The 20,904-nt window shown below is 38.6% G+C and overlaps 1 protein-coding gene across 1 annotated transcript in view; it reads right to left on the bottom strand.

Moving 5' to 3' along the window:
- LOC148814236 (uncharacterized) overlaps positions 1-20,904 on the bottom strand; it is a 98,274-nt gene that overhangs the window by 62,481 nt on the left and 14,889 nt on the right. Inside the window, exons 11-27 of the mRNA XM_088906861.1 lie at positions 20,315-20,477; positions 18,169-18,287; positions 17,692-17,862; positions 16,388-16,516; positions 15,941-16,101; positions 15,186-15,312; positions 13,310-13,503; positions 12,285-12,357; positions 11,289-11,452; positions 9,924-10,095; positions 9,190-9,438; positions 8,362-8,595; positions 5,665-5,811; positions 5,032-5,216; positions 4,047-4,603; positions 3,190-3,362; positions 2,033-2,191 (exon numbers count right to left, since the gene is read on the bottom strand). Of these exons, the coding sequence (XP_088762987.1) occupies positions 2,033-2,191; positions 3,190-3,362; positions 4,047-4,603; positions 5,032-5,216; positions 5,665-5,811; positions 8,362-8,595; positions 9,190-9,438; positions 9,924-10,095; positions 11,289-11,452; positions 12,285-12,357; positions 13,310-13,503; positions 15,186-15,312; positions 15,941-16,101; positions 16,388-16,516; positions 17,692-17,862; positions 18,169-18,287; positions 20,315-20,477 (3,177 nt within the window). The remainder of the gene's footprint in view (positions 1-2,032; positions 2,192-3,189; positions 3,363-4,046; positions 4,604-5,031; positions 5,217-5,664; positions 5,812-8,361; positions 8,596-9,189; positions 9,439-9,923; positions 10,096-11,288; positions 11,453-12,284; positions 12,358-13,309; positions 13,504-15,185; positions 15,313-15,940; positions 16,102-16,387; positions 16,517-17,691; positions 17,863-18,168; positions 18,288-20,314; positions 20,478-20,904) is intronic.

Raw genomic sequence — 20,904 nt, 5'->3', positions numbered from 1 at the left:
CACTTGTAGATGGAGCAGGCACTCTGATCCATTACATTTCAAAGTAATCACTCAAAAAGCTGTTAAATGATTCTGATTGATGACCTTAACCTACAGGACCCAATGCATTTGCAGAAGCAGGGTGCACATTTTTGCAATGTGTTTCCATCTTCGCTCAATAGTGGAGGTTTAAAATGACATGGGGCATGGAGGGAACATGCTGCAATTCTCATGTCTCTTATTGAAATCATTAAAGTTTCACCAGCCAGTCTGCCAATTAAATTTACATTTCCTGTTCTGGAAACTGGGTATGAATCTGCTTTGAAAATGCATAGAGGATAGTGGCCATAAATAAGGCAATCGGACTTGTACATTACTATCATTTTCATTTTCAATAATATTATAAATATTTTACCATAATAATAAATGAAGTAAATTGTTTCAAATACAATAGAAACAAAGCACACCAGGCTGAAACAAATAAAGGTTAATAAGAATAAGTTGTTGCATTGTCATTGTTCATCAGTATTCTAGGCTAGACGTACAACTTCAGACTCAATCACTAATTAATTAGCAGCAACTATGCCTGTTCCTAGTTAGCTTGTGCAACCTTTCTGCACTTGACTTGCACAATCAAATCCGTTTGGGCTTTGGACATCAAAGCCTTCTTCAGGTCTTCAGCTATTATGCTGATCTTATTAATTAGCATGCCAATAACAACAATGCAGACAGACTGCTTTTTTTTTTCCTCTGGTGCCTTACACATCAAAAGGAGACATGCAGCTTTTATTAGCCACACACAAAAGGTTTCATTTCAGCACTTGTATTTTGTTTCAAGTTAAAAAAGCACAACAGGAGTCGGTGAAATAAACCTTCAGCGTAAGGAAAGGGAAATAAAAGATCTAATTGCACACAGCAAAAGGTAAAAAGGTAACGGTAAAGTAACTGAATCCCCCTCTGGCTCTTCTTGATCTCATCTGGTCTGCTTTTAAAGCTGCTGCTCTTTGCTCATTGATGGAAAAGCATGCTTACATATATTTTACACTTTTCTTGTTTGTCCAAAAAAAGACTCAAGTATTTCAGACCCCAAAAAATACCATGCTTTTAAGCACCTTGGCAATAAAAGTTGTAGACAATCTGCACACATTTAAAGATACTCTTCTTCTCTCGTAGACAATGTACTGTATTTAATCAACCAGATTGTTAAGCTTCTGCCTGTTTTACAGGATACCCAGCATATCAAAGAGATTTGCAATGTTGGTCCCTCATGAGAAACCTACCAGAAATGAACCATAATCTGAACGATTATTCCTGCTGTTAATATAAAAAAAAATAACTTTCGTTGTCCATCTTTCTTAGTTCCAAGGATTCATCATCAAGGTACATTTTAATGCTGAAAATCGATGTAAATTTAAGTTTTATTAGTAAATATCCTTCAGGGAAAAAGCAGGTGGCTTGTGAAGAGCCTGGCAAGTCTTTTCTGTCCCCCAGTCCATCTGGCTGTCTCTCATATTCTCTGAAGTGCTTTCAACAGTCAGTAAAATTCATACACTATAATTAGAGCAAAATAATACCCCTGACACTGTGATTAAACGTTAAACAACAATTCTGGTCCAGAAGAGTAGAAAAACATGCTAGAATGTTTTCTTTGTCAACCACAGTGAAATCATAAGACTACAGCATTTGTGAGAAGGAAAATGAAGGAAAGATTCTCCTGCCAAGAGAGATTATAGTCAAGCAAACTGCAGGCACATTATTACACTTGCCAGAAGTAAGCTTGAAGAAACAGACGCAAACCTTCCGACTAGTAACAAATGCACCATTTCTGTTTGTATTTAACGGGAAACTTAACAACCTCAGACGATAAACCAGTGTGACATTTGTGACATTATAAATGTCAACGTTGCGATAGGAAGATAGAAATGGGTTGGGATTTGGATTGTAGTTTGTCTGAAAACTGGTAAAACCAGTACCTTCTGAAGTTGGCCCTAGAGCTTTGCCATGTAGTCCTAACAGGTCAGATTCACTTTCAAACCAGACAGTGACCTCCTACCTTGGACATCATTACTCTGTGGTAGGAGACTGCACCTTGCAACCATTTTAGCAAGGAGCTGGCTGCGCTGTTCCCACCAGTGTTCCTCTCCATGTTTTCTGCTGTAAAGGATGGCTTCTGCAGATACTTTTCCAGGACACCCAGGGTAGCCTCTGACAGCTACAGAAAATGACACCAGCATTTCGTCATAGTCCAACCATAAGTATATTGGTTATCCTCTGCTATTACGGTTATTTTTGTGGTTTAAAATCTTGCCAGATATTAATTAGCATTCCCCCTTTAAAATATACGTTATTGCACATCATTATCATTGCTAATTATTATTGTACTGTATATCATTAATACATATTGTTGATTGTTGAAGTTATACAGTATGTATTATCAGTAATACATATTACTTCATCATGATTTTCTGCTCCCTCATTTTAGTCTTAAAGGGACTGTTAAAAGCAAAAATATATTTGAAATTCTGAAGATGGATATGACATGGGTTTGCATTAAAACTTACATATTAACAAAACGGATTCAAATTCAAAGACAGGAGTGGGGATGATATTACAGTACATATCAATTACATAGGGCGATGCTGTATTAAACACCATGATAGTCTGAGGATGCTGTCAGTCGTCAGCTGAAGAGGCAGTGAATTATTATTTATTGTGGATTTAGTAGGATTAAGAAGCACTGAACGTTATCTTTTCTCCTTAAATTGTGCGCAGTAAAATGTGTCCTTTCTTTACATATGAATGTCTGTGTCACAAATCAAGGGTTATGGATAATTCAAATGAAAAGACATTTTAGCCTTAGAGAATTTTTCAGGCTGTGTTGTTTGAAGAATCAGAAGCAGTAAATGAAGTACCCCTGCAACGACATGGTTAATTGACTTTCTGACGGTCTGCTCTCTCCTTCCAAGACAAACTCGGTGAATGCCAAGACAAGCAGAGACAAACAGCTCCTCTTTAGTACTGAACTCAGCTTTTTATCACTCTTTAACCTTTGGCATGTTAAGAGCCGTTCTTTCAGTAATAATCACTTCACTCTGCGCTTTCTTTTCCAGACACGTGTTTTCTTTTCTGTTATAAAGTATTGATGAAGACGAGGGGGGGTAAGGAAAATAGCAAAAGGACAAACTTTCGGCACAAAGTCATGAAGCTTACTTGAATTTCATCGAAAGTACTGAGCTCATCCAGGAAGCGTTCCAGGTTGGCCATCTGTCGCTTGGCTCCTTTTGACCAAGTCAGATCAGCAGTTGGAGATTTCAGGATTGTGATTATTGATGCCATCAAGTCTTCCGTATCAACATCTGGTTGTTGCATCGCACGCAACTCTCCTGAAAGAACATCGAAATGGAAGACATGTGTCTGTGCTCTGCGATGACTGAGAATGGACATTTGGACTTTATTAGCACCATTATTGCTATTTAAAATAGCATCTTCAAAAATCAAAGAGCTGATTGACTAAGATTACAGTTAATAAAGAATAATCAAGAAAAGCTTCTAAAGTATGAAGTGCTTTTCAAAGATCTGTCTTAAAAAAGTGCATGTACAGCTGTAAGCTGGGTTTAGTCACTACAAAGTCTGATAAAGCTACACGTGAATGCTATTGGGAACAGGTAAAGGTTTATTGCTTACTGAAAGGAAAAGAAAAGAGACAACATTTTGTTGCCTACGCATGCTGACGCAGCTCCCTACGTGAATTCTATTCAACATTTCTGGGAGGGTTGAAAATGTCACCTCAAACTAGAGTACCATTCCTGTTTGTGATGGTGCTAGAATTGATGATATAGTTATACTTTGTGTTCCATAATTGGATCTATGGACATGTATGTTCATATGTAGTTTTTTCCTTTCTTGAAGCAGCAAATGTTCACAGTCCATTGAACTGAAATTATTTGAAAATGACCCGGCTATTTATATTAGGTTAATCTCGTACAAAAACAGCACAAGACTACAAAGAGGTCTTATAGGGTAGTGTTGATAAATACAGCATGTTTTATGCCACAGCAGTAACTTACCTAAGGCCTCAATGTCTATCTCTCCAACCAGCTTCTTTATATCAGATGCCATAGCTGTACACCTATAGACGGACCTGGCATGAGCCAGCTGATACTCTGGCAGAAGCCTCTGGAGCTTCCCGATTCTTCCCATCTGCTCACGAACTGTCCGAACCTGCTGTTCGGCCACGGCCCTGTCCTGACCGATCTGGGTCAGTATCTGCTTTGCTCCTTTTTTGTGCTCTTCCAGAATGACCTCCGCCTGCTGGCTGGCCTTCCTCAGCCCTGCGGAAGCCTTCAAGACGCCATCGATGTTCCCGAGGGTCTCATCGATACGTCGGTGTTCGGCCACGAGCTCGGAGTGCCTCTTGTTAAACAGCCTCACAAACGTGCGGGCGAAGCTCTCGTAGGTGCTGTTTGTGAGGTGGCCAAATCTGCCCATACCTTTGCCACGGCCATCACTCTTACCAACAGCCAGGTGCATGGAGGCCAGTAGGTGGCAGATGTTCTCTCTCTCTTGAGCCGTTAACATCTTAAGGCGACCAACGTGGTACAATGCGTGTTCAACTAGACGAGACCTGAAAAAGCCAAGGAGGAGAAGGCAAACAGCTCGTTGCAGAAAGCCAAGAAAACAATAGCGCAGCCGCTACACGATTCGCATTTCATCAACAGCATCACAAGCATCTACTTGCTGATGGAAATAGGCCAGTGTGATTCATCATTATGTTGTAGTGCTACCATTTCATACTGGAAGAAACCACCACTAAAATTTAAAAATTATTTTAGATTACTTCAGATATTCTGTAATCAGTCAAAATGTATTACAGAGTATCTGAATTAAAACAGAAATACTCCAATATTAATCTTTACCAGAAGGTAATGAAGAATAATACACTAACAGTTCCATTCAGCTTTGATTTTACTGGGCCATAAGTGAAAGAATTTGATTTAATTTGCAGTATGTCTTAGTCAGAAACAAGGGATTATAGTGAATAGTTTATTTTACCTTGACCAGTGTGGCACAAAATAAATATTGACAGTATTAGTAAATATTGGAAACTCCTGGCAATTCTGGGAAAAACTGCATCCCGTGGAAGGGCAAATTAACACACAACGGAGGTTTTGAGCGACACGTTGCACAAAAAACTCCAATACAGCCTCTTTGGTGGAGCTTATATTTTCAGTCAGTGCCTAAAAAACAGAAAATAATGTCAATAACTGTCAGGCGAATACATCTCTGCTTCATACATTTCATATACAGAATGTAAATATTTTAAAAAGAAAAGGCTGTGGACCGTGCTTCTGTATGAAGATATGTGAACTGCTTTAAGATTTGCTTGGGTCACAGACTTGATGTGGGATTTGCACAATATTTAAAATTCATTAAATAATTATGCACAGATAGATAATACGTCAAACAATGTGAAAGTAAAACGTATACAGCTGCAGCAGTCACAGAAGAACACAATGATTAAACAGACTGCTGGTTTCAGCAAAATCGGGGGATCTGTGCGACTGTAATTGTGCAAACAGATTGTTGTTCTTTTCCTGTGTTCTTTCATTGATTTTCTGGGGTGAGCCATTAAGAGTGAGGTGAGATTTAGGACCAAGACTCTTTGTGCCATCGAGCTGTCATTACCTCACTGCGAACTTCGTTAATTATGCTGCTTAGCTGCTCTGATGAAAACAGGTGAGTTATTGACCCAGGAACTACAAGATGTGTGAAGTAAACCATTGTAGCCTTATCCAAGCGCTCCTCGCTCATCAGGCACAGCACTTTCTTCCCCTGGGAAAGGAACAAAAGATAAATTAGCAAATTGACAAAACTGACAGGTTTACAGGTACCAATTACATATACATGTATTTCTTACCGTTTTTAAGTGAACATCCACCAGAAATACCATATGGTGTGGAACTCCATTACAACTACATTGTCTATTTTTCCCCCCACTCCTATCCAGAGTGTCAAGGGGTCATTTATTGATAAACAGTGCCATCTGCTGGCTTAAGTACCTTTCCTAAATTTTAATGCAAGACACGGTTGTGCCACAGCTACAAGACTAGATTAAAATTTAATGTTAAAGCTTTGTCTTAAGCCTCAGAGCTCATTTTTAATTTAAACCCACCTGCTAAGTTTTACTTTACACTCGTGTCTTAGCTATCTGACAAATCTTTTCTTATGCTTGTCGTGGGAAATCTAAATGCTGAAGTATTCACAATAAAGGAGTCGGAGCAACTCAAAATACTTTGTCATGTAATTTTTTAGATTGTAGTTCATGAACGCAGAAAACAAAAATGGTAACACTCAGGATTGTAGAGTGCTACCTTATTCAGAAAAAAAACATTTTCTTATTACTTACTGCATTTAAGAGTTTTTAATGCACTGTAAACCCCTTTGCAACAGTTAAACAGTGTAATGATTTTAAATATAAATGCAATTACAGCGGTTTATTGGGATAAATGTAACAGGAAAAAAATGAGATCTGTTCATAATTTAAACTGTGACAAAGCAAAAGAAAAATTAAATGCTCCGTGCCATCACTTTATCCCCACCATTATTCCCAACTAAGAACTATTAGAAGCCATTCACAATAATGAGCCTTGACAATTATAAGGTTAATAAAGAAAAATCTTGACAGCCTTTATTGATATGGCATGGAATTAAATGATTAACTATCTAATTAAAATTAAGAACCTTGAAGTGCAATTAGTCGTGAAATGAACTGACCTTCACAACTAAAATGTGGCATGATACACTTTTACATTCATTTCATCAGTGACAGGAACAGCCAGCTGAGCCAGTCTTTCCATTTGTGACAGTGCTTTACATTCTGACAGAACTTTTAATTTTTCATTTTTTACCTTTAAGCATCATAATGTTATACAGCACCCAAACATGTTGCAAACCTAGTATAGGCATATGGTGTTAATTTAACCAACAAAGATAATTGAGTTGCACTGTATCACACATTTTATACCTAACTACCTCAAACCTGACACTAGCTATCTTTACGAAGCAGAGGCATAGCAGCTGTTTATGAAAGAGAAGGTGTACATATTTAATTGATTGAGCAATATGGAGTTCATTATGGGCCTCCTTTAGGTTACCCCACTAAACTGCCTCATAAATCTGGTATGTCTGGCAGAATATAGCATTCCCTTACTCCCAACAGGAAAACCTAGAATCAAGAGAAATTAATTAACAGATTCCCGTGTAGGAATGGGTGTCTACTTTGACATTTTTCTTCAACACCTGACGGGGAACTGGGGCTGACCGTTGCCTGCTCAGGGCATTCTGCTCTCAAAGACTTTAGGAATGTGAGCGTGACCTGCAGCCCTCTTCGAAATAAAATATTTTGCAAACCGACCCTGAATACATTACTTAATTAAACAAAATGGTCCTTAAGCAAGCTTTTGAATAAAGTATGAGATCATTTCCCAAGTAGACTGCAGGAACCCATTTACAAAAGGCACCCTGTTGATAGCAGTTTCTGCCGTATATTTTATTAAACCATAACTTATCTTAAGGAAAAAAGGGAATAGCTTGGGCTGGATGTGAACTATAATGCTTCCCGAGACACAGTGACGGCTATAACTTTCATTTTTGCAAATATGCTACCCATTGATACCCCATTTGACAATAAATGAGACATACCCTTATAACGTACCATCTGATTTCAAGTTCAAGTTCAAGTTCAAGTTCAAGTTCAAGTTCAAGTTCAAGTTTATTGTCATTATACTCATATACAGGTATATGGTATAACGAAATGCTATTTAGCTAGCTCTCGGACTTAAGTAGTACAAAGAAAAAAAAACAATACAATTGTATAACAGAAGAAAGACAGAGACAACAGGCAATGTGCAAAACAACAAAAAGGTAACAGGTAATGTGCAAAAACAACACCAGATGTGCAAAAACATGCATCAACAGAATGAAATAAAGGGATAGAAATTATGGGCAGTGAGCTTTTTGACATGTGAGGTAGAGGTAGATTTCAATGTGTGTTTGAGTTTTTGGTAAGAAAGAAGGCACTGTGAGGTTCAGATCATAGGTGAGAGAGGCTGGGAGTTTAATAGTTTGATAATGGGAGTTACACACATATTATTAAATATGTTAAGGCAAATGATTATATGTATCTTAGAACTTCAATATAAGTAACGCTAATGGGGCAGATCTAAAACAGTCCACAAATACCATGAAAAGCCAATGGACGAATGGATTCCTCCTTTTACAAAAACATGGTAGCAGCCCTGGAATTGGGAGGGCAAAATCAAGTACAAGCACACTGCTAAATTCTAAAGGACTGTCCTCAAAAACATAACACATGAGCTTTACCTTGATCCCCGCTTGAACACAGCAATCAACCAGCTGTGATTTAAAGGAGTCGATGGACTGGGCATCCCTGCTAAAGGAGTGGATCCGAACAAGAGAAAACCCACATAAATGGGCAGCAAGTTTTGTCACAGGTACAGCCATCCCAGGACACCCTTCACCGCAGAGCAGAGTGTGGGCAACTTCATGTGGACTCAGGAGGTTACGGGTCAGACGGCACACTAATTCAATTGTGCTCTACAAATAAATAAAGCCAAGTTAGAGAAAGCCTTGAAACGTTTTGTCGGTCTCGTTTGTGCATAAAAATGATATACTCTATGTTAAGGTCCAATTCAGTAAATAATACTGAACATACAATGTGATCAATTAAATTAGTTGCTATTCATTTGTGATTATTGTCAAGACCAATGAGATATAAAGGGAAAAAATCAACAGGATTATAAAGCACTTTAAGGAAGGGATAACTTTAAGAATGAACCAATGCACCTCAAAAGCAATAAAATAAAACATCCTAATTATTCATGACAAGCTGTACTCAGCTGCTGAAAGATTGTTTTTTTAATTGCTAAAATAGTATATGTTTTGCCATTTCTTAGATCACTTGGAAGTATAACGTTTAATGAAAAATATTCAACAAAATAAAATGCATATTATTCTTCTCAATGATGCAGAACAAAGAAAAGCTTCAATGCTTCTCCGTCATCTGTCACTTACATTTTGTCAGTGATCTCTTGAAAATTACCAATTCATGGGTAGTGTTAAAATACGGCTTGCATTTAGTTGGAACGAGGTGTGAGCTCACTATCAACTACATTGAAAGGAATGCCTTACCCTGTAAAAGGAAATAGCTATCCTGGGATTAGTCTTGTTATGCTCTTGCACTGATTCCTCGAGCAATTTCCGAACAAGGTCTTCATCAAAGTTGTGCCGATAGCCATCACCACTCATATCTTGGTTTGACAGCTTCATTTGATTTCCTGATCTCAGCTGCCATTGAGTGGGGCTAGCTGTGACCAGCCCACCTTCAAGATTAATGACATTGCTGAACAATGGCTGTGTGGGGCTAGTGATTAATTCAACCTGTTATGGACAGAGACAAGGAGACTGTAAGCCTTCTTTAAGAATTCACAAAGACCAGCAGGTGACAGTTATCAATGCAGGATGCAAGTCCAACACAAAAAAATGCCTCTATTTGAAAAGGATAGGTCATCTTGGTCTCATCAGTAATCTATTATCCTCTAAAGGTACATTTTCAATACATACAAGTTAATCTCTAATTATCTCTCAGTGTCCTTTATCAATAAACCCTGTTTCACGACTGTTGAATCTTAAATCTTGAATCTCACCGTCTGCATTTCTAAATATTGAGAACGTCAGAGAGCAAAGGACTGTATCCTGACTTTTATTACGTTGTTAATTTATTACATTACATTTTTTTCAGTTTTACTGGGTGGTTAATGTCACCCAAAATAGAAAGAACAAAAGGCAATTCTATTACTTACATACTGTATATAGTAAACTGTGTAATATATCTCAGAACATTAAGGTTTGTCATCCACTGTTACCTGCTCATTATCAGCAAACACTTTCTTGACTGCTACATTGAATTCCTGCTTGTAGCGAGCATAATCCACATAACTGGCCAGTCTGTGACCATACACCCAATCACACTCATGTCTCCACAAGTAGAGGAGGGCTTTAGATGAACCGTTCATATTCAGAGACAAACAGAGGTTCCTAAATATAAAGAGAAGTGTGAACAGTAGAAGCAGTAAAAGAGTTCTTGCAGAACCTCATCCATTAAAGAAGCCTTCAAAATGCCACAACCATAATTCTTGTACATAAAAACGACATTAAAATATTACAAAATTTGTGCAAAGTGTGTTTTTTAGTTATGTTAATATTAGCAGTAGAGCGATATTTTGTACGGCACAGACACAAGGTGTAATAACATTTTATCCTCAATTACTGTTGCTCTTTAGTTGCTCAGGACTGGAATTATTTACCACTGTGCTTAGTACCTACATTCTGCAAGTGAATTGCTATAGGACTTAAGAGACTAGAGACTTAATTTATAGCCTACAGCATCAGGATTTTCCCACTCAAATTTCATGTCATTATACAAATACTTTATATTTATTCTCTTGCTGCACAAATAAACAGCTGAAGCACTTCTTTATGGCTCATTATAGTGACATTGGGTTTTTCCTTTACTTTAAGCTACGCTAGATATGTGTTTTACTGCTAAATGAAGTATTCAAAGACTGAAAGTCTTTTGAAAGCACGAGTCACAGTCTAAGCACTGTAAAAACTCCCTGTTATTTTCTCCTTTTAATGCATTTCCATCATGCATTCATTTGAGTGCTGCCTGCTGTATAGAGCTTAGCATCAGCCATAAATCCTTTCTCTCTGCATTGAGCCCGTTTGTATTCCCATGCAGTAATAGACTGCATTGCCAAGATCCTTGACTGGAAACATTTTCTTGAATGGCAGCAAGAGAACAAGGAAACTGTGAGGTATGGTGAACCACTATAAAATATACATGTATATAAAGTCAGCGACAAATACTATTCCTCAGAAAGCCAACACATTATTTTCTGTCCGATGGATTTTACAGCATCAGCATTCAGGGCCTTTAAACCAGTCTTATAAGAAAACGGCAGCCCCTGACAGCTCATTGTTTGGTGGTGTGACTAAAAAGAGTCACGCTGAAAGACTTAACCACCTTCTATTCACTGTCCCGTCTCTTCCTACTGCCCGCCACAGAGTCTGGATTCAAAGCCATTTCATTTTTATTACGATGTTAATGTCTCCCCTTGTCATAATGCAATAGGCTGATGGCCAAGGGGTCTGCGATTAAAACTATAAAAGCACAAATGTTGAGGAAAAAACGAATTTACAGAGTGAAATATTATTCTGGCCTCCTTTACCTGAATATTTTCACCAGGTCCCTGAGAGTGAACATGTAGTGGCCCCTCTGGGATATTCTCAGGAACATGGTTCTCAGGCGGTCTTGTGTTTCTACAGTAACGAGGGTGACAGCTGACAGTAGCTCTCTGTGGATAGGATCAGCTGAGGCGGTGAAGTTGTCCTTCTAAAGGAATCAACAAGACAGTGGCAAATCACTAACATTCCCTTCCTGTTGTCGTTAACGTGGTCTCAAAGAAGATTGCTACTAAAAGCCCATCGCATCAGTGTCCTGAACGGCTCAGGTATGAAAGTCTATGAAAGTGCTACTGCACTCAGAAATGGACTCAACGTTGCAGGAAAGAAACCAATTCAAAAGACTTGCACAAATATAGCATTCTGTATTGACAGCACATATATGGCTGGAACACAGTAGGTAGACATGAATGGTGAAAACTGCAAACGTTTAGTCTCATTGTGGTTATCCATAAAAAGCAAATTAATTTTGCCTTTTTTTTAACTGTTTCCTTTTCCTACACTTCCACAGAGTGTCCATTTCCATGTGAGTGCAATATTTTTTTGAATATGCCTTTACAGTCACGCAGCATCCCTAAAGGTCAAAACAGCAGCCTGGGAGAAACCTGAGCATTTTCTTAATAAAAAAAAAGACCAGTGATATTAATGAGCACAGAATTCGCCTTCAGTGGTGCAAGCAAGTCCAGTCACAGGGAAATGAAAATTAAAAAAAAATGGATGACCTACAGTATAAAAGACATAACCTTCTGAGTTTTTTGTAAAATAAATAAAACAAAGTAACAGATCCTAGTGATGAATTAAAGAGCCCATGTAAAACACATTAGTAAAATAACAATGCCAAAAAAGGCTTTTAAAACATACTCTTTTTAGACTCATTTAAAGCTACTACAGTAAGTATTTGTTCAGGTCTAACACAGACTCCTCTAGCCTTCCCTCAGATTACAGAGGTATGGATAAACCACAATTCACAACAGGCTTCTTACCTTCAGTGCAGGTGAGGACTGAAGAAAAGAGGAATTCAACAGAGTACTAAAAATTCTGTATTGATCATCACAACTGTAAGAAAGCAGGAAGAATGAGTAGAAATATCAATGCCGTGCAGTACTGCTTACTAACATACTTCAGACCAGATTACATGTGAAGTCACTGGTGAAAGGGTTTCCTTCATACACTTCCCCACAGGATTTTTCCACTTCTTCCATGGTTTTCTCATCGTTGCAACATAACTTCCCAGTTCTTTATTACACTGGACCATGAGAATACCACAGTGTGCTTTTGGTAAACAAAACATTTGACTGGAAAGAAAATCTGGGCATTAAAACAGTTGCAAAGGGAACAAGAAATAATTAACATGAGAAAATGAAATGACTAAAAGCTCTTCCTTGCAGCTAGAGGTCATCTATTGGCCCAGATGTCACACCTTCGGGCCTAGGTCATGTCACTAGTCGACTGTGACTCCTCGGGTAGGGGGATAAATGGATCTTAATTGCCCAAAGTCCTCTCAGCTCTCAGTGAAAGCAGCAACTCCTACAACTCAAATTGCCGCTAACTCAGTCGTAAGGCACTGTGGAGTTTGAATGTGTTGGAAGACTGGTGGGGCTGATAGGCAGCCATGTTGCACGAGCTGGTCTGCACATCTTTTATTTGTCTCTGTACAGCGACAGGACTCGATGCTGGAAAGCCAGATCTTAAACAGGCAGCGATTCCAAAATGGGCAAGTTTATAACAGGCAATTGCTGAATTGAGAAAAATAATCATTCTTACATGGAGGAAAAATATAGATTGCGAACTAAGTGAAATGGGCACCAGGAGGCGAGGTAGTTATACCAGATGCTTAGGGAAACTAAAATTTTAAGTGGAGACTAATGTGAAGCACAGGGGTCTTTGCAGCGGCAATAAAAGTCAGAGTAAATTGTGAGAAGAAAACAGACTAAATTCCTGATGCCATGAATCCTGACAAAGGAGCCAACAGGCTCGCTGCATGCTGGGGCCTGGCAGATGTGTGCACCTTGGGTAGGAGCAGCGGAAGATGGCGAAGTGTCTCAGCAGGCGTGGGCTGCTCGGGCAGCTCGTGTTGACGGTGGCCAGGAAGGCGACGTTCTTCACTGTCCTCCACTCAAAGGAAACTGGGTCAAAGCCACCCCCACAGTCAAGCAGCTGTCGCATCAACTCACAAGCTGGCTGGCTGCCGTGCCCATCAACCTGGAACAGGAAGCAAGGAGCGCTAGAATGGATTAGTATCAAGTCTGGAGAGAGGAGAGGAGCGTCACTTCAGCTTGCGAATAATTAATAATTTACAGACATGGGAAGTCTCTGCCCAGTTGGGGGGGGGGGGGGGGACATAATTAATTACACAGACCCAGGTTCTCAGAACAATTCATATCTTGTCCAGACAGTCTTCAGGAAAGGTTATTGTCTAAGGTGTGACTGAGAAATTAAAATCATTTTCAAACCCTCTTTTTCTGCATTCAAGATATTCAATTAGCATTTGCTTCTTGTAATATTTCGGGAATTTATCCAGATTTTCTAAACATGGGTGTTAATAAAAGTTGGAGAGTTTTTAGTAGTCATTTATTGACCAGATGGGTGCAGTTTCAAAAAATGTTTCCTGGCTAAAACAAACATACAGGGAAAGTGCATTACGTTGTTCAGTTTTCTGTTTGAAATCCTCTACTCCCTGATTTATGTTCTGTTTTATGACCTTCTACATTAATTCCAGATTTCTATGGTTTTCAAATTAGTGTCTCCCAGTGGATTAAGTATATTTTAATTCCCTGCTAATAAAGGGGTCCGTGCAAGTTTCATCTGTTGATATTAAAGCAATAAAAAAGAAACCTTCATTATTCAAAGATCTGCAGGCTTATGTTGAAATCATTTGAGTAATACAGGCCTAATTAAAAAAAAAAACTAGAAGCCTTTACTTAACCTTTAACATTATTAAATGAAAATGTTAACCTATATAAGTCATTATGTAAAAACACAAAAAGAAACATTAAAATAAAATTGCATTAAATTCATGGTTACTTAATAATCTTCCAGATTACACCGATTAATTCTTTATTAAGCAGTAAATTAAATAGTTTTATATTTATATTTTCATTGCTGAGCTGGTAACCTTGTATGTTTCTGCAGCACGTGTCGTCATTCCTGGTTATGAATAGTTTGGAGTTGGGTTATTTTAAAAGAAACAATAATATTAAAACATTCCAGAAGCAACATTTTTATATAAATTACTTAAAACTGTAGTCATTAAACCGCTCCTGTACCCTTATTTTACACAATTATGTCAATGTTTAAAAAATAAAAGTATACCTACTGTACATGATATATATAAATGGGAAAACAGTTTTTTTCAACTTTTCACATGAAATAATACTTAATTTTGATGATCAAGTGCAATGAATTTGAATGGTTAATGTTTATCATACTCTGGAAACGAACAATTCCTCTCTAGCACTTATCAGAATTGATATGAAATTATGAAGGTATTTCTTGATATTTTACATTTTGTTATGTGTGATCCTTTACTTAACCAGATAATTTCTCCTTTACAATGATGTCCACATGGGACCGCTTGCATGGAAAACAACATTCGGAAGGTCATGCGATAATATTAACAATAAGGTTAAACCTGAATATCAATACATTGATAGCAGATGCAAAGGAACACTGGGAAAGAGCATGCACTACACTTTAATTCATATCATTTTCATCCTACAGACCTTAAAGACATTACACACAAAACTTAGGAGGAGGAGGAGGATGATGATGATGATGATGATGATGATGATGATGATGATGATGATGAGAACAGGCCATGGCAGGACATTCAGGAATAACAGACAGATTTTTCATCGCATTGACCCCTGAGTCAACATCATTACCTGTGCCGAATTGAGGTCGTCCACAAAGCACATCAGCTTCTTCTTTCTAAAAGGGGTGTACAGTGTCCCATACTGCCATTCCAGTTTATCAAAGAGGCTTCCCCAGAGCATCCTGGAGCTGGTGGACCTACACATCCACGAGAAATACAGTATGTTACAACGCATCACACCACGCAGAGTGCAACTCAAACAAGTAAGGTTTAGAAAGCATTCAATAAAATATATAAAGTACATTATATTGTTAAAATAATTTACATATTTATTACAGTATGATACAGTATATCAAACCTTCTTTTACTTAGGAAAATGATTTAAACTCAGAATGGCCTAAATTAGACATCAGTACATGCTTACAGATTACCATGGTAAAACGCTTATTTACCATGGTAAATCGATTCTTTGATATCGCTTTATTTGATGTATTGCTTTTTGTTTTGATTTAAAACATCAAGCAATAATCCCAATTCAGGGATTAGTCATAAGATAAGGCATGCCGAACAGAGCCTAACGGCTGAGCGCATCACAGTAAAAACCAGTGATTTCCAGCAATGTAACAAATCAATCTTTGCTGAAAGAGGCATATTAGCTTGTTATTCTAGGTATTTGTAAAATCTGAAAGTATGGATTTCATTTCCACCTTTCCAGTTGGTGGGGTATTTTAAAAAGCATTATCCAGTAAACAACAATATCAGTGTTGGATAGGAGGCTTAAGAAAATCAATGTAATGAAGATCAATATACTCAATCAATGGCTACCTGTTCACATGGATCTTCAGCTTCAGTACTTCCACCACATCCCCTGAGAAATGGGCCTGCATGTATTCATTCAGAATTGCGCTTTTTCCACAGCCTGTCTCTCCTGCAAGCACTACGGGATGGCCAGCATCTGACAGGAGGTTCGTCAAATAGAAAAGTTGCTGCAGGGAAAATTTAAAAAAAAATCAATATAAAAACATGAATGCACACCAGTGTTTAGATAAAATGCAATTTGTGCTCTATATGGTCGGCGAAGCAGAGCCTCTGCAATCAGAACTAAGACTCCAGAGCAAGACAAATCAAAATCCTATTCACGCAAGATATGTCAGTGTACCTGAGCTTCAGACAAAGAGATAGGCTTTTGTATTGAACCATCTAACAGCTGCAAAATCACTAGAAAGCAATCCACAGAGTTTAGAGAGTTCATCATCACAATGCAACATTTACCTCGCTTTCAATGGTGTGGACAAATGCCTGTGATGAAATTCCCTGGCCACAGGGAAAGGACTGAGGGGGGACATTGTCACTCCATCTCACAAACTGACACGTCTCAGGGTCAATGTAATAGTCCCAGATCTGCATAAGAAAACAGTGCCAGATGCAAGCAACAACATTCTATTAAATATCTGCCCTGTCAACATGCCATATTATAAGGGACTGCTACAAATGTCTGAACATAGTGCCCTTTTCAATAACCCATTCTGCTGACAGAGATGCATTTTTTGTGTAACAGGAAAGTCCAGGCTGAAATGAAAGAGATTTGATCAGGATGCACTTGAGTGGCAATACGTCGCAGCTTTATTGCTTGTATTACCAACAGAGAGCTGTAAAATTAATATTTATATGAAATGATATATAAGAGTGATACAAAGAGCCAACTATAGGTGATGGTTAGACATCACAGCCCAAGAGAAAACTTTAACTGTCTTAGCGAATGCAATTTTCTGCAAGGCTTGTTTTTATTTGCTTTGATTTTCCGGGCCTCCTAAGAAAAGTCCGTTTAAACGAATACCATGACCTTGACTTTTTAACACATATATTGATCTTAGACTCTAAAATGCCATGTTCATTTAACTGCATATGAGTTTTTCATTCTATATGTAAATTAAAGTTTTTTAACAGTTCACCAAATACATACATTCAGCACAATCGTTAATAATGTGTTTCACGCCTGACTGAAAACAACAGAAGAGAAATATTGCTTCAGAGATGTCACGCCAATGTGGAACATATGTATAAATCCACAAGTAGACCCACCAGTCTGATGCAAGAATCATGACACCTGGACTATTGTACAGAAAGAGCAGATTTTGGGTTAAAGTTTTAATTACTTGTATGCACACATATCAAGACCAGATAAACACAATTTTCTCGCATGACCTTGTCCAGGGATTGGCAACCTTTCAGGAGCTTTCCTGTTCATAAAGACAGACAGGCCCCACTTAGCATTACATCATAGTTTTTTTTATAATTTCCCCCACTTTGTTTCTTCAGCGATACTGAGACTTTCCAATGCCAGCTCCTGCGCTTGCGCACCGTGCAGCTCTGCCTGGATTTGCGCACACAGCACCACCCCCTAGACACCAGACTGCGCTGCCGCTCAAAGAGCAGGGCCTCTACTGCAGCGGTCTTGCGCTGTCTGGCTTGCAGACAGTTGGTGACGTCACTCCCGTACCCGGCTCAGTGTGCTAGTCAAGCTCAGGCAAGCAGCTATGGAATAATAGAGGCGAGGAAAATTCGTGAACCTGTACCTGATGTTCTTCAGGAATAACGCAGCTATTTCTGAACCGTTCTCGCCACCAAAGGTCAAATGCAGCTTTGTGTTCAGACTCCAGAGTGCCCCCGAAGGCCCAGACACATGAAAAAAGAAAACACTTCTTCACATCTTCAGGAGGTATTTCAACACCCCACAGCCCCAGAGCCTAGCAGGGAACAGACCAAAGGAGAAAATCTTTGGTAAACAGCTTTCTTAGCAGGTTGTATTATGCCTGATTAATGTTATTGAATACACCGTAATATCGACTTAATGGAAACCATAATTTCACATTAATGTATTGGGTTACCTCATGACTACCACATTATTTGCCAATAGTAGTGTGCAAATGTAAACCTTTTGCTTGTATTCCACTCATAAATATTTTATTTTTTTTATGTTGCAATTCCACATCTTTTGTATAATGAATAAAATGCTGAGAAGAGAAGAGTTAAGGTGAATCAAAACCGCCAACCTCAAATATGCAACAGAAGGTTTGAACCATGTTTTCGACACGGACGCTAGCTGCACATATGGATGCTGTAACGTCCTTATCTGCAGAACAGTTCGCCCTCATCCATGTGACAACAGGATCTGAAATGAGATGAAAAGGCAGACCTTTGTAAGAAGCAACAGATTAAGAAGATTCTCTGTGCCCGTTTGTAAGTGCCACAGAAAGAAAGCGGCATGGTGGTGCGGTACTTAGCATTGCTGCCTTGCAGCACTGAGGCCCTGGATTCAATTCCAGACATGAGGTGCTATGTGCATGGAGGTTCTAAATTGTTCTTATGTTTGTGTGAGGTTCCTCCAGGTGTTCCGGTTTGCTCTCTTAGTACAAAAACATACTGGTAGGTTAACTGGCTTTTGGGAAAAATTGGCCCTGGTATGAGTGTGTGTGCCCTGTGATGGACTGGTGTCCTATCCAGGGTGTACCCTGCCTTATACCTGTAGCTCGTTGGGATAGGCTATGGCTCCCATTGCAACCCTTAAATGGAAGAAGCTGATAGAAAATAGATGGATGGATAGCACAAAAAGATTGGTGAGAAGCAAATGGATCCTCTCACTCTTAGCCTTACAACAAATATATGTTATAGATACTCTGGGACTCTTTGAAGAGCTGATTCCTAGTTTATTTAACAGTTATTAATGTACATCTATTTAAACTGCCCTGGAGTGCCCATTGAAACCTTGCATTCACAAGCAGAAGCAAGATAATCGAGAAACAACTGCTTCAACAGTACAGCAAGTACACAAGAGAGAAACACTGAAATGTGATGCAGAATGTTGTCTGTGATGTTCACCTAACAGTCTGACCAGAACAAATCTAAGAAAACAAGATGATCAGTTCAGTTTTTACATTTTATTAAGGGCTATTTAAAGATTATATCATCTTACCGGAAAGATTTCCGGTTTAATTTAAGAAAAAATAGTTGAGCTACAGCCAAAACTCCTGTGTGGAATGCTCAGATTCTCCAAAGAGCCGGCACTATTTCTCGGATCTCCACCAGCAAAAGAAATTGCTCACACAAAAATATCTCTTTCAATTTCTTGTCAATGTAAGCTCCCTCCCTGGGAAAGACGGTTGTCATCTTGATCTACAGCCCCTAGCCAGCACAGTAATGTACGCTAAATTGCCTGAGTCGCTCGCAATGATGGAGTCATTGTGGAGGAAATTGGAAATCAATTCTTGTCATCACTGAACATAACTCTTTTATCAGAGCTACAGTTCATGGAGTGTAATGCGAGTGACAGGAGCTTAGAGATGACAATCATGATAGCTCCCTGACGGCATGGTGTGGGGGTGGGGATTTACGAAACACAGAAATTCATTCATTTACAAACAGATGTGGTTTTTACTAGCCACTGAATGCTCAGTACTGATACTGCCATTAGTAGACATGGGGGTAGAGGAAGGAAGTGCAGCAGATTTTTGTATAACACTGAGCTAGCACGAAAGACAAAGAAAATGCATGGCTACTCATGGTTTGTGTAGATACTTGACAAAACTCATATCCACAAAGAGGAATTGAGTACAGTGAGTGTGAGCCCGGCCCACAATAAGCCTGCAAGAAATGGAAGTTATGCTGTGAAGAGGTTAAGTGAAAAATCAAAAATACAAAACAACTCCCCAGAGGTTTCCTCACATCGCCTTAGATTTTGAACTAATCATAACTACCATAATTAGTTAGTCTATTTTCACATGCTATATTCATTAGCATGATGGTCCTCTCTGTCCAATCTCAACTCCCTAAACTTCAAGTATTATTTAAAAACTTATCACGTAATATTTAAAAATTGACTGCAGGAATCATAAGCTTTCACTACCAAGTTCTGACATTCTGATAAATAGAGTATGAGATTGCCAATTTGTTTCAGGAGTTCTCAATGAGCCCCTAATCAAGTTTAAAGAAAGAAAGTAGCAGGCTTATGTTGCACTTTACCTGTGAAACAATAAGTGAACCATGTAACAGCCAGAAGATTTGTTGGCTTGCGGTAGTGTAAAATTATATTTTGGTGTGTTTTACTTCTTACAAGAAAGCAGAATTATATTTCATGGTTAACTGAAACACCATTTCTTAGTTTAGCCAGAGGGATTTTACTAATCCAGATAAGCTCCTTACCCAAGAACTCTTCAGTGAGTTGCTGGAGGAGATGCCTGTGAGTTGTGGGGTGAGCCAGCAGCCATTTAGAGAGACACAGCTTCCAGCTTTCAGTATCGGTGGGAATGTTCAGAATCCCCATGCAGCAGATAACCGCAGGACTGACATTCTCTAAAGATGCAAGCTGAGGAAATACAAGAGCAGGAAATGTACAACAGCAAAATACATTGTGGTCTTAAATACCCTTGTGGCTCAACTACTATAATAGAAAACGAATGTTACCAGCATTAATATTAATGGTATTAAGAATGCTCCTTCCCCCCCCATTTTAAAATGCAACTGTGTTTATTAAGTTGAAATGACTTAAGAAAGATGTATTAAGGCTTCTTCAGAGATGTACAGCTTTAATGCTTTGAATAACAAGATGTAACATTTCAATGGTTTAGATTTAGACTGGGACTGAAGAAGCTTTACAAAGCTGTGAAAAACTAAAAGCACAAATATTTTTCATACATCAGCGAAATAGCAAAGGCAGTTGGGCAGTTGGGTTTTTTTCTTTTCAAATGCCACTGCCCATAAGACTCAAATCAATATAAGCAGGTTTGCATAGT

Source organism: Atractosteus spatula, chromosome 27 (genome assembly GCF_055471065.1).
Source record: "Atractosteus spatula isolate fAtrSpa1 chromosome 27, fAtrSpa1.hap1, whole genome shotgun sequence".
In the NCBI taxonomy this organism is placed as follows: domain Eukaryota; kingdom Metazoa; phylum Chordata; class Actinopteri; order Semionotiformes; family Lepisosteidae; genus Atractosteus; species Atractosteus spatula.
The sequence above is the reverse complement of the archived record's forward strand: the minus strand, read 5'-3'. Positions and strand labels throughout refer to the sequence as shown.